At 43.3% G+C, this 23,376-nt stretch overlaps 1 protein-coding gene across 3 annotated transcripts in view; it reads left to right on the top strand.

The window, feature by feature from the left end:
- The window catches only part of LOC131105070 (growth factor receptor-bound protein 10-like), a 53,085-nt gene continuing 29,709 nt past the window's right edge, over positions 1–23,376 (top strand). The window contains exons 1-4 of one of the 3 annotated variants that reach the window (XM_058052806.2): positions 1–233; positions 11,712–11,826; positions 15,838–15,934; positions 21,923–22,220. In XM_058052806.2, coding sequence (XP_057908789.2) covers positions 11,776–11,826; positions 15,838–15,934; positions 21,923–22,220 — 446 coding nt within the window. In that variant the 5' untranslated portion in view covers positions 1–233; positions 11,712–11,775. The remainder of the gene's footprint in view (positions 234–11,711; positions 11,827–15,837; positions 15,935–21,922; positions 22,221–23,376) is intronic. The other 2 variants (XM_058052805.2, XM_058052804.2) reach the window with 2 other exon arrangements.

Here is a 23,376-nt window from a genome sequence, read left to right as displayed (position 1 = left end):
GCGTGTGTGTATCCCTGCTCTCCCGCATGAGATGACCTGACTCGGGAATCTTCGGCGTCACAATTCCTTCGCTCCTTTTGCTTCCCTTCCATCCGCCGCGGCTCCTCTCGCCGCTTCCGTCTACTCGGGAATGTTGGCCGCAGCGAAGTGAGCCGAGTGCCGGGTCCCTTTCGCCTCCACAGGGCCGTGCGAGTCCGCGAGGGTCGTAGCTTGGCTGGCTGACCGGCTGTGAGGTGAGTGGTACCGGATGAAGACGCCGCTCCCCCCCGCGGACTCTGTGTCAGCCTGCGGGCAAACTTTCAACTTTTGTCGGTTGTTCAACTTTCTATGAACTCTCGAAGGACTCCGCTGTAGCCGCAGCACTTCGTAGCGCTTCTGTTGGACTTTCCTTCACCTTCTCCCCCCGCGTTGAAGCTCCATTCAAGCCTGGCTCGGTGCTACTTGGACCCCAGCGGTGTCCGCCTGCCAGCATGTCGTGTTGACGATTGCGTAACAGCAGCTTCGAGTAGCACATAGCCCACTTTGCGGTGGGACGCCTGCGCCCCCCCACAACAATTTGGCAGCCTTTTAGGGGGTGGGAAATTAGAAAGACGGAGGCGTTTTCCCAGGAATACTCGCCTTGTCCCACGGCATGGGTGCAGAGTGGAATCCCAGTTGGTTAGATCAGTGATTCCCAGACCCATTCACTATGGGATGAGCCGATTATGCTTTATTGCTCCAATATCTGTGAACCAAAATGCAATATAACCTTTACAAGTGAACTTACTTTGACCTTCTCTAAAGTTGTTTAAAGTTGCAGTACTTTTTACACTTTTTATCCTCTAACAAGGACCTCAAGGAAACATGTACCACAGGTAGACTGCTGGATGAGTAACAAAACAAGAAAACTGCCGTCTGTGTAGATCTGTGGCTACCTGATGGTGACGCCACTTCCCTCTGGGAACATCGTCACAGTGATGGATGGATGGATGGATGGATGTATGGGTGTTGTCTTATCTCATCGTATTGTTTAAATGCCGATTTTAAGTGAACCAGCAAATGTGTTGGTTGATTCATAGATCATAAACTGTTGGGAATGTTGCTGTTCGGGTCCTTTTAGAGAAGACTACTTTGTGCAAAAAGTACTGCAACATGACAGTTGTACACGGTGGTACAGTGGTTTATAATGTAAACCAGAATAACTAAACTAGAATCTAAGGTGGGGGCACCGTGGGCAAGCTTTTTGACTCGCTGGCCTCATTAGGTTAAAGAAAAGGGAAAGGCCGGGGGGGGTCAATATAAAGCTGGTTGGAATCGGGCAGAGCCACATACTTGCTCACGGTGCAACAAAATTAAAACTTATTTCCAAATGCCAGCAAGGCATGCTGGGTAGTCCGGCTGCATCATCCATCCATCCATCTTCTATGCCGCTTATCCTCACCAGCGTTGCAGGGGTGTGCTGGAGCCTATCCCAGCTGTCTTGGAGTGGGAGGCGGGGCGCACCCTGGACTGGCCACAACACTGAAAGTTCGGACTGTGTTAAGTCCTCGTTTACTGCTCTGAAAACCTCATCAACATATTTTGCAATCAAGTAGCAATGCAACAAACAAAGCAAAATGACGCTTGGCGGGCCTGATGTGACCCGTGGGCTGCAGTTTGCCCACCCCTGATCTCATGCTTCACTAAACACAGATGTTCCCATGTGTATATATTCAATTCCGAGAGGAAAACTAAGTGTTTTATTTCAAATTTGATATGGATGCCAGCATTCTCCACCAGTTTTTCAGTCTGCCTTGGATTGCATGAGCTGATTTCACAAGGAACTCTTGTGGGATGGAAGACATAACTTCTCGTATTCACACTTCAGCTTCTTCTGAAGTCGTTGGTTTGGTAGAATAGACCTGCCCTTTATATCCAAACCCAAAGGAAAAAGTGGCAGGGTGTTAAGTCAGGACCTCTGGCAGACCACTCATGTGGACCAGGACCAGGGCGACCCATCCATCTCCAGAGGAAGGGGGCAGTCAGTCATTCCCAAACGGCAATAACAAAAAAGGAGCGGCATCTTGCCAGAAAATCAAATCTTCAATATTCTCCCAAGTAGTGATAAGCGGCCAGCATGCTGAAGTGCCTTTGGGCATTGATGTTATCATCCAGGATGAAGGGTGATGTGCCGCTAGCTGGCCCGTTCTTGTAGGATAAGAAAGATGTCCACCATTTTTGTTGGGCTTTCTCATTTTAAACAAAATAATCCATCTGAAAAGAAAAGAACTCAGATTTATTTCCCATACCTCATGGAACATACACAAAAAACTGAAGAAAAAAAAACATGAATAAATTATAAGTATTTTAAAAGGGTGAGTTACTTTTCAATCATGCTGTGTAATTCAGAATATAAGCAAATATTGGACAGAATAATTGGAATCATATGTTATCCAGCAAAAAGATGCTCTTCCAAAGATGGTATGATAATTATTAAATGGTGTATAACTGACGATTATTCTCAGGGGTATTTCTAATGCAGTACCTTGCCCCTTCCATGAAGCTAAAAAAGGAAACCAACTCCCCCTCACCATCCTGCAGTCCACTTCCATACCACTACAACCCTGATTCAAACCTTTCTGCTAGCGACAATGAAACTCTTTGCATGTGTAAACTGTACTGTATGTTTTTATGTGAGATCATGCCAAAATGCACATGTTGCTGTGAGTGAACTGAGATAAACGGGTCACACTAATCGGCATAAAAAGATATGGAGAGGAAGAGAGCCTGATTATGATCTTATCTAACAAAATGACTCTTCATAAAAAGTCTATTCTGCTTTGTCATTTTGGGCTTCCTTCCAAATCAACTTTTATGTTTACAAAAAAAAAGTTGCACAACATGTGACATTTCTGACGGCATTCAATCCTCTATCCTCCGCAGGATAGGTGGTGGTACTGAGAGTCAAGGGGGGGGTGCGGTGGGGGGTGGTATTGACTGGAGGGAGGGGCTCCACTTGATTTTTGTCATATGATTACCACTACTGTCAAAACACGAATTCACCTGTATTATACAATCTCTTCCTCCTCATTTAGCTATACGGGTGTAAGGTAACCCCAATATTAGCAACACCTCCTTGTATATAATAAAGACCGAACCAAGCAAACTGAGCATTATCATCTTAGTTAGACCAGGTACTATAACTGATTTAATTGGGTAGGTATTAAGCATGTACTCTGTTCGACGGTGTCTGGGGCGATCTGGTGTCTGGGGAGCCGCACTTTTTTGGGAATTTTGCCCATCAATCCTTATGTGAAACATGAACACATATAGCGCAAGAAAACAAGTTAATATGACCTAGCTAACAATGCACATCATTGGGACACACTTATTTTGACTACAAAGCCGCCTAAAAAACCTTTAAAAGCGTTTTATTGCATGTATATTGCTGTATTTTGATGATTAAAACATTAGTGAAGTCACCAGTGAAGTTTCCAGTCCTCAGAAAGAAATATGTGTTTATGTTCACATAAGGGTTGTGAATGATGAAGTGCAGTTGCCCTTTAAGCTAAGACAACAGATAAAGCTAGTCTGAGCAGAGACCCAGGCCAACGGCTGCTGTTGGCACTTGCGAGCCGTGTAAAGAGCAAATCTACTGTGAGGGAAATTGAGAGTTGATGGCATTGGACGGCTATTCATCTTCCACTGTGCACTTTATTTTTGGTTAGAGGCTCAAAGCAGGTCTGCAGCCTAACCTGTTGTGCAAGTTTTGTTTGTTTTTAGTTGTTTGGACAGCAATTTTCTAAACGTTTCATTTACATTTGACAGAACTACCTCATGTGCAGTTAAAACAAAAGCTTGTATTGTTTTAAGTAAGTTTGGAACATTAAGATTTATGCTGTTGAAACCAGAAAATTGCAATTGGTGGTCAGCGAGGCAAATGATGCAATATGTTTGTTGTTACAGTTATGGATGCTGAGTATAGCAGAGTCGTGGTTTCATCATGGTATTTGTAAATGGAACTTTTTGGTTTTTTTTGTTGTTCAATGCAACATGAAAGGACTCTGTTGGAGAATAGAATAGCGTCCGCCTTCCACCGTTCACGGGAATGTGCCTTGGAGTGCGACCGACTGCACTCCAAAGTGAGACGGAATCCTTGAGATTGTTTAGAGTGAAGCTAGGTTGGCTGTGGTACTTGCTAGAAACTTTAGCCATTTAGTCTCTTCCACCTAAGCATTGTGGGATCAGGTGACCGCTACCTTGGCTTAAAGAGGCTAAAGCCTAAGTCAGGTCTCGCTTGGGACTTTTTCTCATCTGTAACCGTTGAGGATTTCTCTTCCCTGCCTTCGCCCATTAATTCCTGCTTTAATTCCTGCTTTCGCTCAGTGATGTTGCGGTTGCATCCCTGTGCGCATGGCAGCCGCTCGCATTGTGGTTTGTGCTCACCCCCTCTACACCCCGCCTGCTATTTCAAGTCCTTGCTCACTAAGCACAGGCATGATGGGGCATGAACTCTGCAAGACGACAAGCTGCCAAAAGGCTGCTGACTGCACATATTGCTCATAATTATATGCACAAAGTGTACTCGTCTTTTTGCAGCATTCAAAACCCAAATGTTGTGTCTTGGGATAAACCGTTGAAAAATATGTAAAGCCATATTTGGCACCGATCTACCAGATTTTGGGGATGAAAATATTTGCTTGGTCGCAGTAAGACCGGTGATTTGTTAAAGCGCCAAAAGTGACACCTCATTTTAAATATACGCTTGTTTTTTGGCCACGCAAATATAGCGTTAGTGCCTCCTTGTCCGTCCTCGTATGCACGTACTTAAAGCTGCCATAAAAGTGGCGGAGATATCCTATTAACCGCTATTGGTGCAATCAGAGCTCGTGGCTGTGCTCTAGGCAGCATTCCATTGGGTCTTGCGTCAGCCAGCAGTCATTCAGCACTGGTTAGTCTAGGCTTATATACTGTTAATACCCCGTCCCTGATGTAATGACACCATTAACCAATGCCTGCTGGGGGACCTCAGCACAGTTCATGTCCACCAACTGAGTGGCTCGAAAAGCAACTCCTTTCTGCTGCCAAATTCTCAGCTGGGACGCTAATGGTCAAAAGGTACCCCGGTGACATTGAACTCTGCTATGGGTTTTTTGGCTAAAGTTTGACCTGAACTCGTCTATCTGACTCATGTCAACTTTGTTCCCCTGAGTTTATCGGACACATTTTTCAGTCTTATGAAAACCACTTGTTGACCAGGTTTTGGATGGTTTCAAACATTCTGCGAACAGTCGTGTCATAGGTTTTATTGGTATATAGGTTTTATATGGTAACCGCCATGGAATTAATTTCTGCTTTGCAAGAAGTGTTTCTAAAAACCACAGCTCCCAGAGGACATCTATACAAACCTGATTCCTGCTACTTTCCACGAGTGACCTAAGGCCATGCAACGCCTGCTTGTCTAACCTCCAGAGTGTACAATGGATCGGGTTTCTCACCGGCTGGTTTTGGTCCAAATATGGCTGAAACCCAAACCGGCGTGCGAGGCATGAGTGTTGCCTTTTATTATTCACGTAACTCAACACTTGATGGACTGTAGGCTCAGGTGGGCATGTGCTGAGGGTGTTGATGAAATGGTATCTCTTACACGTACGGAGAGTTTTTTTTAACACCTCGTGTCTGAAACTTGGCTCAGTTTATGTTGTTGCTTTGTTTATATCTATGCACTCTCTGCCCCGCCTTTTAACTCGCTCGCTACTCTTTTGTTGGCTCTTTCACCACCAAGCCTTGTCTTTTATCGCTGAAAACGCGGGTATTGCTAAGTCAAATCAAGTCGTAATTTGGGTCTGTGTGGCCGCACGGTGTGATGCTGACGTATTTATGTGTTTTCCATCATATATTGCCGGTATCGTGTGACCGTATACGCTACCAGTTTTTGCAACACTACGGCTCTCTGAAACATGAACCGCTGTTTGACACATTTGCAATGCGTGATGAAATCCCATGGGGTGGCAAAAAGTCATTGGCTGTACGAGAAAGAGCCCGACCCTGATGGTGTCTAGGCTAACTACACTAAGTCTATTTCTGATTGCACCACCAGGGGCATCAATAAGTAAATGAGTCAGTTTTTCTCATTTGTACTGTTGCCCGTTTTTCTGTTTGTGCAACATCACTTGATCAAACTTTTTCCAACAGTCTATGCTCGCGGACGGCATTGGAAGTGAAAAAGTTGTACGGGATTCCCCTAGATTAGGGTTTACAATTGTGTACTTGTGTACATAAATAGAATAAATGGCTTTACCCCACAGTGGTCCCCACTTTTTATGATACAATGTCAAATGTAAAAAATATTTGTTGGTGTTGACAATGTCACTTCCAATGTGACTTTCTTTATATTGCACTCCTTTTAATGAGGCTCAGTGCTGCCTTTAGGTGTTTTTAAAGGTTGTCCATGTAAGCGAACCCTTCCAATAACCGTCACCAATAACGCCATCTTGTCCACCATTTCCCCGAAGGCCAATGCATTCATCTTGGCCATTGCATAAGACTGGTTCTCTGGAGCAGTCCTAAAATCCTCATCCAATTAGGATTCCAAAAGGCCTTTCTCTCATAGACCGATGCTATTCAGCCTCCCCCGGCATGACATCAGGCCCTCTCTTATAGCCCCACTTTACGCTGCTGCTCTCAAATAATGCAAGCTGCCAATTAATGACTAATCAACATGTGCAACAAGCACATCCAGTGAGGAGTGACTACCATCTAATCTGCTGATTAAAACCGAATACAGAGATGCTCTGTTCCGCTCTGTCCATCGTTCCGTGTTGCGCTGCAGAATAAATCACCACCAGCCCACACACGTACTTCCACGCTCACACCGTCAACCTCGTTGGAGACAGCAGAAAGCTGATAATTGGAATGAAAAGTCTCATTTAGAAGTTACTTAAGATACAAAAAGCATCACAATAAAGTGCTTGTTACTCTTGCGTCATGCCTGACAAACAGTACCGTCTGACCATATTTGACCTCAAGTTAATTATGTTTTTATAATTAAGTTTTATGTGATATAATTTGGCTATTGGTGGGACTGTTTGTCTTCACGTTAAAGATATTACTATTGTTCTCGTTTGAATATGGGTAGGCAACCATACATTCAGCTAAAGATTACGGTGGACCAAAGCAGGACCAAAGGAGCAACCTAAGCTAGTCACACATGCAGCCTGGGGTTGGTTCAAGGATTTCGCCCCTCGAGGGAGGTTTTCTTTCACCAAGCGCTTGCTCATGTGTGCATGTGTCTTAAAAGAAGCATGCTTATAGACCTGCAACATGTAACTTTACATCTAATACATCATGATCCATCATCTGAAGGTCACAGGAAGTTTTGATAACTCCCAGTACCACCCCCAGTTAGTCTCAATGGAAGTGTCTGACCAGTTTAAACATATACACGTCAATAAATGACCTCTCCTCTCCTCAGGGGTTGGGCTAAGTTCACTACATTCGCTCAAGTGGATTGTAGACTCCACGCCATGACTTGGATCGGTGCCATTTCTCAAATTAGGACCTGTTGATGTTGGGGATCGAATAGCTTCAAGATTGGGGAGGGGCCATGGGGACTGACACCAGGGCAAGACCAGATTTTGGAGAAGAGGGAGTGGGTGGGCGTGGGGCATCATAGTGGCGCTTGGGTCGTTGTGGGAAAGTGCAGTTTTCCCTTACAATGCAATCATTTTAGGGCTAAGCTAAAGTTCACTTTAAAGGTTGTTTACTTCAGGAAGTGCCAAACGTTGTACTTTTGGACAAAGGCTAGATTTTGAGTGGGCTATTTGGGTCCGACGGTGACTGAGCTGATGAGAAAAAGAAGCAATTAGAAATGTACTGTAAAAAATGGGTGAATAGATGCTGACAGAAAGTGGTACACCCCTCCCCGGGGACGGCAATGGTTTAGTATTGTTAAGCGCATGCAGATTGTCATATTTATGTAAGACAGAGGTTTGGAGTGCGGGATAAATCCTTGTTTTGTTGACGTTTCATGCTATTGAATTTCATGCTTTCAAAATGAGACCCTCCCAAAAACTGGTATTATGTCCCCCGTGGTATAATGTGGGACGGGTTGGAATCTTTGCTGTGGCCACCCTTGACAGGGAAAAGCAGAAAGTGAATATAAATAAATACAGTATGATATTTATACCATTTGTTGGCAGCTGCGGCATTCGTTCTAATCAATTCAATCAGGAAATGAATTACCTTAATTCATAATCGCAATCATAAGGAGAATAATACATTTTATTTTTACAGCGCTTTTCAAAAAACATATACGGGTGTACAAAGCAGCAAAATAAGAGTAGAAAGTGAAAACCAAAAAGCAGAGTTCAGGACAACTAGTGAACAGAAAGTGCATAGCAAAGACTTAAGATTGATCTGAGGGTTGTGTATCTTGATGACATTGTGATTGACAGCCTTCAGTCAATGCAATCAAGTGGTCATGGTGATATCTTATGGGATGGCATTTTGTCTCCACCATCCACCCATTAGCCTGGGTGGTGGTGTTGCTGTATCGCTATCGATATGGGAAAAAATGTGCTCCCTGCATTCCAAAGATGACTAAGCAGAGCGGAGCAGCGTAGTGTTCAGCTGTGTCCAGTCAAATTAACCCAAGGCACGGTGAGTAAGATGAACACATTTTACAATCGCATACACAAGGAGAGGAGTTGACACAGCTGCACAGCTGAGTTGGAAGCGGGCAGTTGCTGCTACTGAGCCCATGTTTTCTTAGTTTTGGATTATAAAAACTGGCAGCGTATGTGATGGTGTTGAATGAAACCCAAAGGGACACAAAGGCTTATTCTTCGTTCAAAATGAATGTCATTTACATGGCTACTCCGTTTTTAGGGTAGGGTCTACCATTGTGACTATACCATTATGACACAGTCTATACCCTGTGTGTCACAACAACGGTAATCTCTGTTTGGGACACTAAAAGCAAAGCAGATGGAGACAGAAGTCATCAGAAAGACGGGTCAAGAGGACAGCCAACCTTGACCAACAGCAGCCAGATAAAATCACATTTATGAGGTATATTTGCGGGTGCATCCTACTAGATGGCCATTTATTTTACTTTGGGCCTCTATATTGTCTGTAAGGTTAAAAGTTGAATATTTCAATGTGTGTCTCTTCAATGTGCTTTTATTGGACTCTCTGGAAAGGCCAAGCGGCCCCCATGAGGGGAAGATGCTGCAGGGAAGGCATTATTAAAGTTATGGCTTGAATAATTCATGACTGTATTCCAAAGTACAACATAGCCAATGGGCGTGGTCGTATACAGAGATGCATATCCACACCATCTCACCCATAAGTCTCACCTTGCTCTTTGGGTCAGCACCCTTTCTTTGTACAGTATAATATAGCATCATTGATGGGTTGTAAGCTGATCTGCAGTCGCTACAGTGGACTTGGGGAGCGCCACTTATTCATACATCCTGTAGCTACTGGCATTCCATAAGAAATAAAGTTGCTTTCCAAACAGAAGTTATTAGATTGGGTGCTCTTGCAGATTCTTACAAAAGACAATCATTTAGGAATTTAGTCTTATATGATACTTTTACTTTATAATGTTATATAAGGCAGTACAAGTGCTACCAGCTTGAGTTGCTGTGTCAGATGATATGTTCAAAAAGAAGGAAAACTGCACCTTCATCGTCTGTCTGATATGCTAGTTAGTCCCAGACATTGATTGATCCACCGCTGCGCAAAGGTGACGTGTTGAGAGAGATGTTTCCATCTACTGTTTTAATGAGGCTTTACTTTAAATAGCTCAGATGTGTGATGATCCCAGACTTGGCCTCTAGCCTCTCTTCAGCGCTGATCACCTTGCCATGTTAAAGCTAAACCTTTGGAGGTATAAGCACATATCAGCACATTAACCTTGAGATGGACTGAGTGTGTTGATCGCCAACACATGTTTATCTGATGGTACTGTTGACCACATTGATTTGGGCAGGAGGCGACGCGCAGGTTTGCTAGGAGTCTCTATGCTTTTCAAGGGCCTGTACTGTTTACGTCCTACCTGCCACCTTGTACACATTTTGAGTACACTAAAATGATTTCTACTTTGTAACTGGATATTGTACACTGTAATACTGAAGTGTAATAGTTCATTGCTGTTTTAATTAATTACATTTGCAGCCTGTGTCAGAAAATCAATACATAAAAATCCAAGGTTGCCAGGTCTGTCCTTGTCACATCTTCAGTGTGCAAAGGTTTGGCCGTACAGATTCTTGAATATTGCATAGATTGAATCCAAAAAGGGCTCATATGCAATGTAAGGCCTGGGGGGGGGGTTTGGAGTTTAGCTACCTTTCACGTATCTGGGGTGTTATTCCTGGCCAATGCCCCAGGATACAGCCGCTGGAGATCTCCAGTGACTGTCCCGAGCAATCTGGAGGATTTAAGTTGAAAAACACGCAAAAAAAAGGAAATTGGGAAACACTTTTTCACACCACTGTGTATCATTTCTATGACACGTTCCTGCAGCTTTTTGGCAGTCCAGTTTTGAAGTGGAAAGCCAGAGTAGAGTGGAGTTGAAAAGGGGCATCATGCCTGGTTCTGTCCTTCGACTCCTGTGACAACCGAAATATAATCAACATACAGTTGAAGTGTAGCTAGTCAGCAACTCCATGGCTTAATGAGGAGTCGTAACACTGTGTGACGCAGTGTGACGCACACTCATTACACGCAAGTCCATTCACCAGTCTTTGACAGACCCTTGCCAATGTCCTTGTTAAGATTGCATTCATGGTTTCATCATTATTTGGGAGCAATTCTGAAGCTCCTAAAAAAGGGCAGAAAAATCAGGTTAGCTGAAAGGAAACTGAAAATAAACGACTTCTAATCACAGCAAAACACTGGATGATTTTTGAGCAGACCAACAATAATAAAGGCTTAAAGGGCAACATTGATTTTCATGGTGAAGTTAACGCTTTTTCATGACTTTCACTATTCTTCTTCGAGGTCTTTTAAGGTCCAGCCGGATAGAACGTCCTATTTCTCTGGTTAATGATGGAAATTGGTAGCGGACAACTACAGTGTTTTTTTTATGTTAGGATTTTACACTGCCCGATCAGCCAGGGACAACATGATGCACCGCTTTTAAAAGAACTTCTGAAAGAGTCTAAAAAAATAAGTATGGAAAACATATACCTCATGTGTAAATACCCTCACCGACACACATACAGTACATACACAAAAATAGAGATATACACACACACATACATAAGCTCCAATGCAAACACAAGATAAAAGTAGCTTTAATTAATGGCAAGCCATATTTTTGGAATACCAAAGGAGGGTCGTGAACTGCCGCATATGAGCCTTCATAGTTTTGTGATTGAGCTGCTGGGCTCCAAATATACGCCGAGGTCTAACTTAAGCTCTGGGGGGGTGCCTGCAGTGTATTTTTGGGTTAGCGTTCAGAGGTGTTTGTTGAGTGGCAGCAGGACCAAAAGGTTAGTAGGATATCCACCGAAAGAAATACATTTCATTTAGTGCTGGTCATTCTTTTTTTAACCCAAGGGTCTCCAAAGGTGGTACAGTACATGAAAAAGTCCTCTAAAGAGTAATTACCATAGCTGTGACGTATTTCATATTCATATTTAGATCATATTTGGTCAGAAATGTATATGGAAAATATGGTAGAATAAGTGTTGCGTTTTTTTAATAGACTTTAATAGCCTTTTGTTTGTCTTTCTCCTCTGCAGGTTCTGCTTAGTTTATCTTCCAGACTGTTTCAAGCAGATTGTACGAAAGAACTGAACACAAATCATGGCTGTGGCGGGATGTCCTGATTATTTCCTGCATCATCCCAATTATCAGGTAAGATCCATTCTTCTGTCAGCGGGGATTCTCTCCAGAGCTTGACTCAAAGGAAGGCTGTTTTCAACTTTTCAACTCCAATTAATAGGATTTCGTGGGAATACTAACATAATGTTGGAGTACCCCCACAATAAACAAGGCATATTTCAGAAATGAAATGATGGTTTATTAACTTTTCATTATGTTATAGAATGAAAAGATTTGTGTGTTTGTACAGTGGTGCCTTGGTTAACGTCATTAATCCGACTCAAACCAAAAGGAACTCTAACCAAAGTAAATGATCCCAAAGAAAAGAATGTAAAGCCAGTGAATTCATTCCAGACACCCCAAATGTTTACACAAAACACATTTTACGAACAATAATTCTAGTTTTACATGCAGAAAGTGATGCAAAAAGAATTACAAATGAATGGGTAAGTGAACATTAAAATCAGTCTTAGTTTTGTTGTTTTTCTTTTGGGGTGCCCAAATTTAGGCACCTGCCTACTTTTGTTGGAGTAATTTTCTGTAAATCCTCTAAACTTCATTAGACTTGTCATCTATCCCTGTGTTGGTCTTCTATATGATATATTTACCTGGAATGGCTGATCCCAACAAGGAGTCATTCAATTATCAGGGGTGCCCAAACTTTTTCCCACCACTGTATCATACAGGAAATTTACCAGGCTGTTTACAGCATTTACTCGTTAGAGTGCAGCCAAGGTCGGACGTGGTTGGACTTCTGCACCCTATTTTCCATCGTCATGAAAAGTGGACCAACCAATGGCTTATACGAAACTTTATACAAAGCTATTTTCAGGAACAAACTGCATTAGAGGTTGTTATGATGTCTGTATTAATATCGGTTCATATTCAATCATTTGTCATAACATTTGACCCCAGTCTGACCTCATCGAAAGGCTCGGCTTTTCTTTTTGTTTGAGTGGCCGATTTAAAGGCTGGTCTATCTGGTCTATCTGGTCTACCACTCAGCCCATTTGAAAGGCTCAACTCCATGAGCACTCCTCAACTTCATCAATATGAAAGGACACTTGTATGATCCATGTCCAAACTTGGCCTCCCGCAGTCCCGCCTTGACCCCTCTTATGGACGTGTATGTGTGTGCATGCTGTGTTGGAGTGCCAACCAGACTGAGAAAGAGCAGGCCTAAAAAGAAAGAGAACAAAGACCCAAGTTGGCTTTTCTTTTGTTGTCTCATTTAGCCTCTCCGCTGGTTTGGGTCTGGGCTTTATTAGCCTCGTAACCAAAAGCAGAGGACTGGCATGGCTGAAAATTATGCTAAAAGGCCACTATCCATGGGATTAAATCCGCTCGTGAAATTCTGCCAATTGTCCACAGAAGCGCGAATGGATGTCTGGCTTTGGGTTTTTTGTGCTAAGACGCACAAAAGAGTATACTTTAAAGCTCTTGTGTGTTTGTGTATGTGTGTGGGTTAGCTAATATAGTCCCAGACAGCCATACAAAACGCCATTCAAGACCCGTATATGTTGTGAAAGAGTCCCGACATCTTTGCTCAGCGGAGCTGAACCTTGGCCAGCCGTCCTGTCCTGAATGCACCCACACATACCCACTCCTGTACCGTCCCATCACTTGGATGACTGGGTTGGGGAGGGATGGGTCACAGTCTGGTGGCCGGACCCCCGGACAGAATGCTGTGTGGCGATGATGGGCTCGGTGAGTGATGTTGTGTTGAGTACATTATTATTTATGTCCGAATGATGGTAGTCTCATTAGGATCCAATATTTCACTTTCAGTCTGACCAACAGAGCTTGAACCTGAAACAAATGCAAACTGCTGATTGGATGTGGTTGGCTTGTTTGGTATCAAGAGAGGTTCCGTGGGTGGGCAGATGGTTAGGGTCCAGAATCGCAGATGGTTGGGGTCCAGAATCACAGATGGTTGGGGTCCAGAATCCACAACTGTGGAGTGACGCTACATTCAGACTGGGTTTTCTCTCATCAAATATTTAACAATATATTGATTGTTACAAATCCACTTGATGGTGTGGCGTTGATTCCTCTCATGTCATTACTCCGTGAGGGAAACATGTAGTGCAGTACGGTTATTACTGTAAAAAGTATTCAATAAGCATGACATGGGAAGACGGGCGTCGTCCACTCAGATGAGGAAGCACGGTTCATTCAGACTTAAAATAATAAAAATAGTTTGGGTTTATTTGTTGTTACTTTCCTCAGTCAAGATAATGTAAATGTGTAAAGGTCATCATGTAACAGTTTTGAACAGGAAGACCAATGGTTGACTGCAGTACAATGATGGTCATACTGGTGGGGGTGAAACAGCAGTCAGTTCATTTATGTTAATACAGGCTGCTCATTAAAAGAGAAGATGAATTCACTCTGGTTAAAAATATTTTCATATACTTTTTAGACCAATGTAGACAAATGTCATTTTTGCAAATTCACCAAAAACAATGCAGAACATAATGATGAATATATAACACGGCCAAATGTCAAAAAGTTAAAATGGTATAACTATGTACAGTAAAGTAAGGGTACACTACACTAAATCTTGGGACTTGTAATTTCTACATTCATAACTATTCAACCAAGCTTTTGTTATGAATAATGGACCTATATTTGGGTGAAATTCCACCCCATTGTCACCATAAGTCACTGCTCTCTGAACCTTTCATTGTCTTTTCCCACCAACGATGTGACTTTAGATGTGACTTTATAAGTCCTCCACAAGGCAGCATTACGCTGAGACTATCTAAACACCTTTGAATGAATTTCCAAGGGACTTAGCTAGCTGGGTTTTGATGGTGTACTCAGTTTGAAATGCATGTCAGAGGGACAAAGCCAAGCATGTTTCAGCAAGGATATACTGTACCTGCACTGTGTACTGTAAGTGCCACCATACAAGAAGCAGCAAGATCACTACTACCAAGCTGCACTGTGTCAGAGAGACAGTATCTGCCATCATCAGTCATCTACTCTGGGACATTCTGTTCTCGCTCTCGCTAGGCCCTGCATGAGAGGTCTACACATACTGTACATACACGTACACTCAATGGATGTGTGTCATGTGTTGTCAGGACTAGGCACTAATCCAAATGACGTGTTTGTTCAAACCTACGGTGTACAATGTGCAGCGTATGTGCATAACGTCCTTTTGTGCATTGAGATTCTGGACAGATCTGTACGTTTTAGTCGTGAGTCGAGGAAAGAATAACGAGAAACCATCCTCGTGCTGCATCCCAAATCTAGCAGTGTATTATTAGGTGCCTGTAGTTTGCTTGGCCATAGGAGTTCCCTGTTAACATCACTGAATTGGCCAATAAAAACACAATCTATGCGGCTGCGCGGCGGGAGAGTGGTTAGCGCGCAGGCCTCACAGCTTGGAGACCCAAGTTCAATTCCACCCTCAGCCATCTCTGTGTGGAGTTTGCATGTTCTCCCAGTGGGTTTTCTCCGGTTTCCTCCCCCATTCCAAAAACATGCTAGGTTAATTGGCCACTCCAAATTGTCCATAGGTATGAATGTGAGTGTGAATGGTTGTTTGTCTATATGTGCCCTGGGATTGGCTGGCCACCAGTCCAGGGTGTACCCCACGTCTCGCCCGATGACAGCTGGGATAGGCTCCAGCACCCCACGACCCCCATGAGGGTAAGCGGTAGAAAATGAATGCATGAAGGAAATGTTCAATGTGAGGAGAAGGAACGTTGGTGTGACAAAGTATTTTTCCTGGCAGACTGCTCAATCATGGAGGAATCATTTGTACGTTATTATTATTATTATTATCACAATTATTATTATTATTATTATATCATTATTATTACATTTATGTATCTAGGTGGTAATTAGACTCTTAGTCCCAGCTCTTGTTTCTTAAACCATTTTAATAACCTGACTGTTTTTACATTTTATTTACATTTTATATTTGTGTTTTTATATCTTTTGTACAGCGACCTTGGGTGTCTTTAAAGGCGCTTTGAAATAAAATGTATTATTATTATTTTACATTTCTGCCTTTTTTCTCCCCCCTTTTAGCAGGACAACATAGAGCGGTCCGCCAATCACAGACAAGCAAACATCATTGGGCCGGGCTTCCCACAGTCGACCAGTAGAAATTCACCAAATCATCAAGGTTGGTTACCTGTGTGTGTGTGTGTGTGTGTGTGTGTGTGTATTTTGGCTGACCTTATATTGCCGTTTTGGTCCCATCTCATTCGCAGGAAGTCTTGATAATCATATTTGTATTGTATTGGTAATCAACTTTTACAACAAATCTCATCAATCTTCGTTTATCTCAGAATTTTTTTTTGCAATATGAACATGTACTGTACTTTGTAATAACTTAAAAAGTCCAGCTATTATCAGCTCCATTCCTTTTGTAATCCTGTTAGACTAAATTCATTCATCAGTATACCCAAGTCTACAGTAATAGCAAATATTATGATTTGCATTCTTACAGTCAAACTTTTGAAGATTGTGCTGCTCAAAATGTGTTTAAAGATCTTAGGAGATTATTGGATTCATGTTCATTCATGCTCAACATTTGCAATAGAAAGTACCTGGCAGCGTGGCACTACAGCTTGCCTTCAGTACAGTGTGGATGGGGAGGGGGGGGGTGATTTATACGTCCTTGGCCCTCTTCCGCTGTAAACATTTGAGCAGTTCAAAGGGTGATCCGCACGGACACGGGGTGCCATTATAATTACGCGCTCTATCTAATTGTACCATACAGGATTGGTCCATGACAATCGGAGCATGAGATTTAAGCACAATATTGGCTCAGCATGGGAGGCGAGGGTGGGGGGGCGGGGTCTGTGCAGACAAAACTAGTGAATTAGAACGCTTGGCCGTGGCATGGGAAATAAATGGAGCATAAATTACATTGTCATTTTTCAGCATCAGCCCGGATTGAGGGAACCCGGGAGAAGAGGGGAGACGGATGAATGGGATGACTTTATCTAAGGAACATTATGCTGACTAGATTTATGTTGTACATGCCATGGGAGCCTGATTAATGAACAGCCGTGCTGCCGTCCACGTTGTTGTTAGGTCACCTTCTGTAATGCCTTACCTTCTCGTGTAATGGGTGACTTATTCTAGTCTCTGAGATGTAGAACTCGAAAGTACGTTTGAGCTTCTAAACTCTCTAAATTTGACCTTGCGTTTGTGGAGTTATTGGTGGAGTTATAATCCTGGCTGATGTTATGAAGCTTGTTTTCCAGGGATCTTGCTCTTTCTATGTTAGAGGTCTTTAATCGAGCCACTTGCTGTGTCTGCGCCACAGCCAGATTCGTCATAAACCTGTTCATAAAAGAGAACAACGCAGCTTTGTTCAAACACGACTCGCTATTATTTATTAATAAATGCGGAATGAGATGCCGTTGAGCGGCTTATATGGGGAATTTGCAAGCTGGTGTTTGTTTAGAAATACCAGCTGTTCTCAACATGTAATTCATTAACAGGCATAGTGGAGTTGTAAAAAGACTCGGCAAGCCTTGACATGACGTGTGTGTGCGAGTGGCGATGTCACCCGCTTGCACTGTGTTGTCATCTCCTTGTCGTTCCTCTCAGCTGCACGACAAAGTGCTCCAAGCCTCGTGTGAGTTGACACACTCGCAAAGCGGCGTCACCCGCAAAATGTGAAAATATGAAAATGTGTTTTAAACGTGCCCCATCACTCCATGTTATCGAGTCATCGCAACAGAGTGTTGGTGTTGCAGCTGCTGGGCAACAAATGCCATCAATGGCGCCAATGCAGTGGAGTCATCTGCCGGTGTGGCTCTCATGAGGTCATGCTGGAAAAGAAGCTCCCAGCTCCAGTTATTCCTGCTATGTCCTTGTGTGTGTAATTGGGGGGGCGTGTCATGGGCACACGTGCATGGGCATACCAGTGCAGGCACACAGAATTCCTTAACTCCCTCAGCTCCCCTCGGGAAGATGCACAACCACAAGTCTTATAAACAGTATGTCTTAAATTTTCTCCCGCTTATCCTCACGACGGTCGCAGGGGTGCTGGAGCCTATCCCAGCTGTCTTGGGGCGAGAGGCGGGGTACACCCTGGACTGGTGGCCAGCCGATCACAGGGCACATATAGACAAACAACCATTCACACTCACATTCATACCTATGGACAATTTGGAGTCGCCAGTTAACGTAGCATGTTTTTGGAATGTGGGAGGAAAGCGGAGTACCCACGCACGCAAACTCCACACAGAGATGGCCGAGGGTGGAATTGAACTTGGGTCTCCTAGCTGTGAGGCCTGCACGCTGACGACTTGTCCACCATGCAGTCTTAAATGGATTATTTAGTCTTATTATGTCTGTTATATTGGTCATATAAGTGTAAAGGTGACTTGACTAGAGGGCTGTAATAATGTTAAAAACCTTATTTAGAAGGTCATAAACAGATTGTCTATGGTTAACTACAAACGTATTTAATTTCTGAAAAGGAAATCCTACTTTGTGGAACTCCACACATGTTTGGGTTTGGAACCAATGAACTGCGGTAAATGAGGTATTACTGTTGCAGTGATAGCATACTTCACAGAATAAGAGAGCTGCTTCTTAGAAAGCTGTGTCCCGTGGTCACCCTCACCCGGTGTGAACTTAGTCCCCTTCCCCAACACCCGCACCTCCCCCATCAGTAGCTTTTAAATAACAGTGTGTCTCCATCATCTCTCATTTCCCTTCTATTTGTTTCTATTCTATCTTTTCCTCCCTTGCCTCTTCTGTTTCTCTTTGACCTTCCACATTGTCTCCACCACCCCATCAGGAGGCATGGGGCTCAGTGTGTGTGTGTGTGTGTGTGTGTGTGTGTGTGTGCGTATGTAAGCATGTGTGTGTGCGTCACCAGTGGTATTGTACACACCACAGCCGCATTTTACAATTCCAACTTGCTGTGTCTATATTCTTTGAAAGGAAGCCCCTCCACTGGGCGATGTGTTCGAGTGTGCACAAGCGAGCGTGTGTGTTCCGTTGATGTTTGATGCACGTATACCTCTTGACAACATTCCTTCTATACCACGGTTATCCCTCTTTTCACTTTGCAACCAGCATGGCTGAATAAAGAGTGCATAGGCTACATTCCTGGCTTAAGGACTGCGAGCCATATGCATCTGCCATCAGTACTACGGTCTTGTTTTGGCTTTGTCTCATTCCCTAATTAACGGTAATATTCAACACAAGCTTTTATTCATATTCCTACCAGACCTAACTATTTTTACACTCGAAAATTCAAATGGCAGGAGCGGAGCGGACTGTTCTGGTGAACTCGACTTCAACTCTCCAGGATTGATAGTGTTGGCTTGATGAGTCACATTTTACGTTCAGTCATAGGCATGATTAACTTCTGTGTTACTTGGTCTTACAAATACTGTATATTGGTTGTAGTTGAGGGTTTTCCATCTCCAGTGTCTGACTTCTCGTTTTCTGTTTAAACACGCTTGAGATGAAGGCAGTAACAACAACCATGCAACTACATTTTCAGCCCCATTTGAATGCTCAAAACACTCAAACCAACCTGAAGAGCAATAAGAACTTTCACATGTGACGCAGTTGTCCTTACATTGGACACATGAACAATGTGCACGGTAAGAGTTAAGAAGGTGGACGTGGTGTACTTTTTAACTCTAGTTGGTGGACTCCAGCAAATGCCTCTGGCTTCAGTTTGTTGTACGAAAGGTCATTGTGGCAATTGTTCCAGGCTCCATCCATCTTAGTCATCAATGCATCCCACCAGAGGCTGAGATGTGTGGAATCACAACAATGCTCCTTCTCTGAAGTGGAAAAGTTATGATCTAAAACCACATTTTCAGATGAACAGACATTCATACTCGCATTCACACCTACGGGCAATTATCCAATCCCTAATTAACCTAGCAAGACCGTGGAGGAAAGACATACTAACAGGAGCAAAAACAGACCCAATCTCAGGGAGATGATGCAAAGTCCACAGAGAGGTCCAACAAGCACATTGAGCTCACGGTGTTGCCCATAAAACCCCCTTTCAGCAATATTTTTTCAGCTGCATGTCATAGGCAGAAGCACTAAAGTACTCTGCACGCACTTAGTTGGAATTAAAGTCCAAGCCATTTTAATTCACAGTTTTCACTTCAATTAGTTGAGGGGGAACTCGCCACAGGACCCGGTCCCAAAATATGTTTCACTTAGGCGACTGTATCACCCTCGCAAATTCCGACTGTCATCAGCTCCGCTTTGTGTGCTCCCTGCTGCCTGAGCTGCCCTGATATTTTAAGAGGATCTAATGATTGGCTGTAATAATGTAAGGTCAGGCGTGTCATGACAGCTGTGTGTTGGCTCGGTATTAATAAGGGCCTTTACGTCCCCTTCTGCCTGCCAAAGAAGAGCAGTTGGTAGAACGTGTCGTGCTCCGCTTGTTGTTCTACAGTCGTAGCATGTGTTCGGCATGCATCGCCTTGTCAACAACCCGGGTGTGTGACGCACACTTATGTTTGCCTTATTGCAACACGCAAAGGTGATTATGATCGTTCCACTGGTTATGACTCCGTCCGTGATCCACTTGTGAAATTGAGGTTTGTGTTGCGTCATGCAAGCGGTTGTGCCATCCTCAAACGAGTTTGACTTAAACATTTCTGTCTCACTTGTCGGAGGGCACATGTCTCAACAAGCGCAAATGAAGTTAAAGTGAGGCCAGATGTGTTGTTTTGATGCCACTGTTTACGTCGCCTGATTGGTCTCCCCTGCTTCCCTAGCGCTGTCCCTCGTCCTATTTATGGCCTTGTGTGCACCCCGTGTCTTGTGGTTTACAGCTCTTTAGCTCCCCAGGCTGTCTATAAGTAGCTGCACCGGCTTACACGCTGCTATTAATACCAGTGGATTAACCACCTGTGTATCACAGGCACCTGTGATTCAGATACCTGACACGTTTTCTGGAAAAGTGCCTCCAAGGAAACATTCACACTATCAGCTCATTGGAGATAAATCTCCTCAGCCATTCACTAAGGGATCAAGTGTAGCATCTCCTGGCGAGCTCCATCGTCTTTGCCGCACAGTTAGCATAGTGTGTGGTTGCTATTGCTAAAATTTGACAGATTTTCCTTTGAACGCCATTCTTTGAAACGTGTGACTGTAGATATCATAATTATAGCATTTCTTGTCAGGGTCCAGCTTGCCTGCATTCACAACTGAGAAATTGAAATAGTCTTCACATTCTTTAAGTTCTTAGACTATCCGCTTCCTGATTTAATTTGACTTAAATTAAGGCCAAATACTTGTACTAATGTTAGTTTTGCATGTTGGTCAGTTTGAGGGCTTTTGCTACTTCCAGGTGTGTGTTGTCTCCCCCTAGTGGTGTACTTGTGGCAGACAGTAGTTTTGGGGGCTAGGAGAGCAGTACTTGGGGTTCAATGATACATTTATGAACTGGATTTTTTTTTTCAGTGAAGAATTATTTAACACAGTCACCACCGTCGATTGTAATTTAAAAAGTGCAAAGTTTTGTTCCCAGTTTAAAGAGAAGATAAAACTTTCACAGCATGAAGCAATTAAATAAGAACTTCCCATCAACTGCTGATATTTTACGCTCCTGGAGTCAGTTGAAAATTCACTTCATGAATTTCAATGTGCTCGGAGGTTTTTCACAAGAGCTTTGAAGACAGATTTCTCCTCCAAAAAGAATTTGACTCGTGCTTTTTAAGACCTCTAAAAGCTGAATGTTTCATACATGCTGGGAATTTTGAGGAGATGCTGACAATATGATGCCTTTCTGGTGAACCCCGGTGCTCAGCGTTGTTAGGGGCAGGTTTGTGCTCGTACCTGTTATCCTGGAGGTTTGCCCACAGGCAGCATCTTCTTCATAGTTAAAAAGGTCCTGACAAATGGGTGGTGTGACAAAATTGGGTGCCTGTATCTGTGAATCTGTGCTTTGGTCTGTAGGGCAATCTGCCTTTTTCCCGAAATCCTGACAATATTCAGGGATTTGACCTCTTCCTCATCCCTCAACTATTCTTTCATTGTATTCTGGATATAAGCTTTGGGTTTTGGCCGCCAATTGAGAGGATTTGTGTGTTCTATGCATTTAATTTAATGTTTTAATGTAATTTAATGTTTAATTACATATTCCTCTCCATGTGTCTTTCAGAGGATGATGTTGATTTGGAGGCTCTGGTGAATGACATGAACTCTTCGCTGGAGAGCCTCTACTCCACCTGCAGCGCTCATCAGACTGAGTCTACGCCTCTACTTCAAAACGGACAGACCTCGGCTTCCTCCCAGCAGCACCAGCACAACCATCACCACCCTCACACACACCACACCCATCTGCGGCAGGGGTACCATGCGCTAAGCCACGCCTCCCCTGAGCCGCCCTCCGCCACGCCCACAGACCGACCCCAGGCTAGCCTCCAACGGTCACAACCCATGCACATCCTGGCTGTCAGGTGAGTGCTACCACATTTATGGGCGATTTCTCATCATCATCATCATCATCATCATCAACATGAACGTGTCTGTCAATGTACATGGAATCCCGTGTTTTGTATGTAGTACTGCACGTTATCAATCTAACCAAACACTACTTATACTACAGACTCTTAGATTTACCAATCACACTAACTGGACCGAACTATTTTACTTTATTTCCAGGAGTTGCTGTCCACAAACGCTAGCATTGTCTTCCTTCTGTTGCTCAAAGATCCTGTCATAAAGAATCTTGTTCCGTTCCATTCCGAGACTCGTACTGACAACTTAGAAGTTAGTCAAATATTTGTTGGTTTCAGATGTTGTAAGTCAGCAATTATTTGTTCCTTTTTGTTGGACAGCGTGTACTAATGTACCCACTAACATTAGAATCATGAGCTGATAAAAAAACATAATCACCTGTTTAGGCATTGGGAAGCACTTAACAGGTTAATAAATACTGATAAATCACATGAATAATAACAATTCCATACATAGAAATATATATACACATTTCCAGTAAATGTGTCTTTGGTATTCAATAGTTAATACATACAAATACCTATCTTTACAAAATGGGACATTTTAAAAATGGTTGCAAATGGTGATTAATCAAGATTAATTAATGACAACATGTAAAATAATCAGATGAAAAATGTGGTAACCCTAATTATTCTTTGTACACTGAAAAGTAAACTGTAATGATGGTATGTATCATCTCTCTACACCTACCCAGCTTTACTAGCACCTTATCTGTAGCCTGGGAATGCCCCCCCCCTTCTTGTCAGGCCCTGTTTGTCTCAATCTACACCATCAGGTCAAATTCTCATTCATTTTTATCAAGCACGAGCATCTTTCTGGGTTTAAACAATCAAAGCCCACAGTCTCCCTAAGGCGGTCATTATAGGCTTTTATCCTACACTTTGACTGCAGAGCTGTCTGTAATAATGATCCCTGTCAGGACTATGTGACACAAGCAGAGGCGAAATGATCAGGTAATGGAGTATTCCGTCTTAAGGACTCTCCCTTTCTCGCCTCGTCTTCTCACAAGCGCTCACTTGCGCACAGACTCGGGGCCCTGAAGTTCTTATTATTCAGAGCTGACCTCTGGATAACCCTGTTCTCAAGCTCAGATGG

This window comes from Doryrhamphus excisus, linkage group LG5 (assembly GCF_037039965.1).
Source record: "Doryrhamphus excisus strain RoL-2023G ecotype Guam linkage group LG5, RoL_Dexc_Guam_v1.1, whole genome shotgun sequence".
In the NCBI taxonomy this organism is placed as follows: domain Eukaryota; kingdom Metazoa; phylum Chordata; class Actinopteri; order Syngnathiformes; family Syngnathidae; genus Doryrhamphus; species Doryrhamphus excisus.
This window is presented reverse-complemented; position numbering and strand designations above follow the sequence as displayed.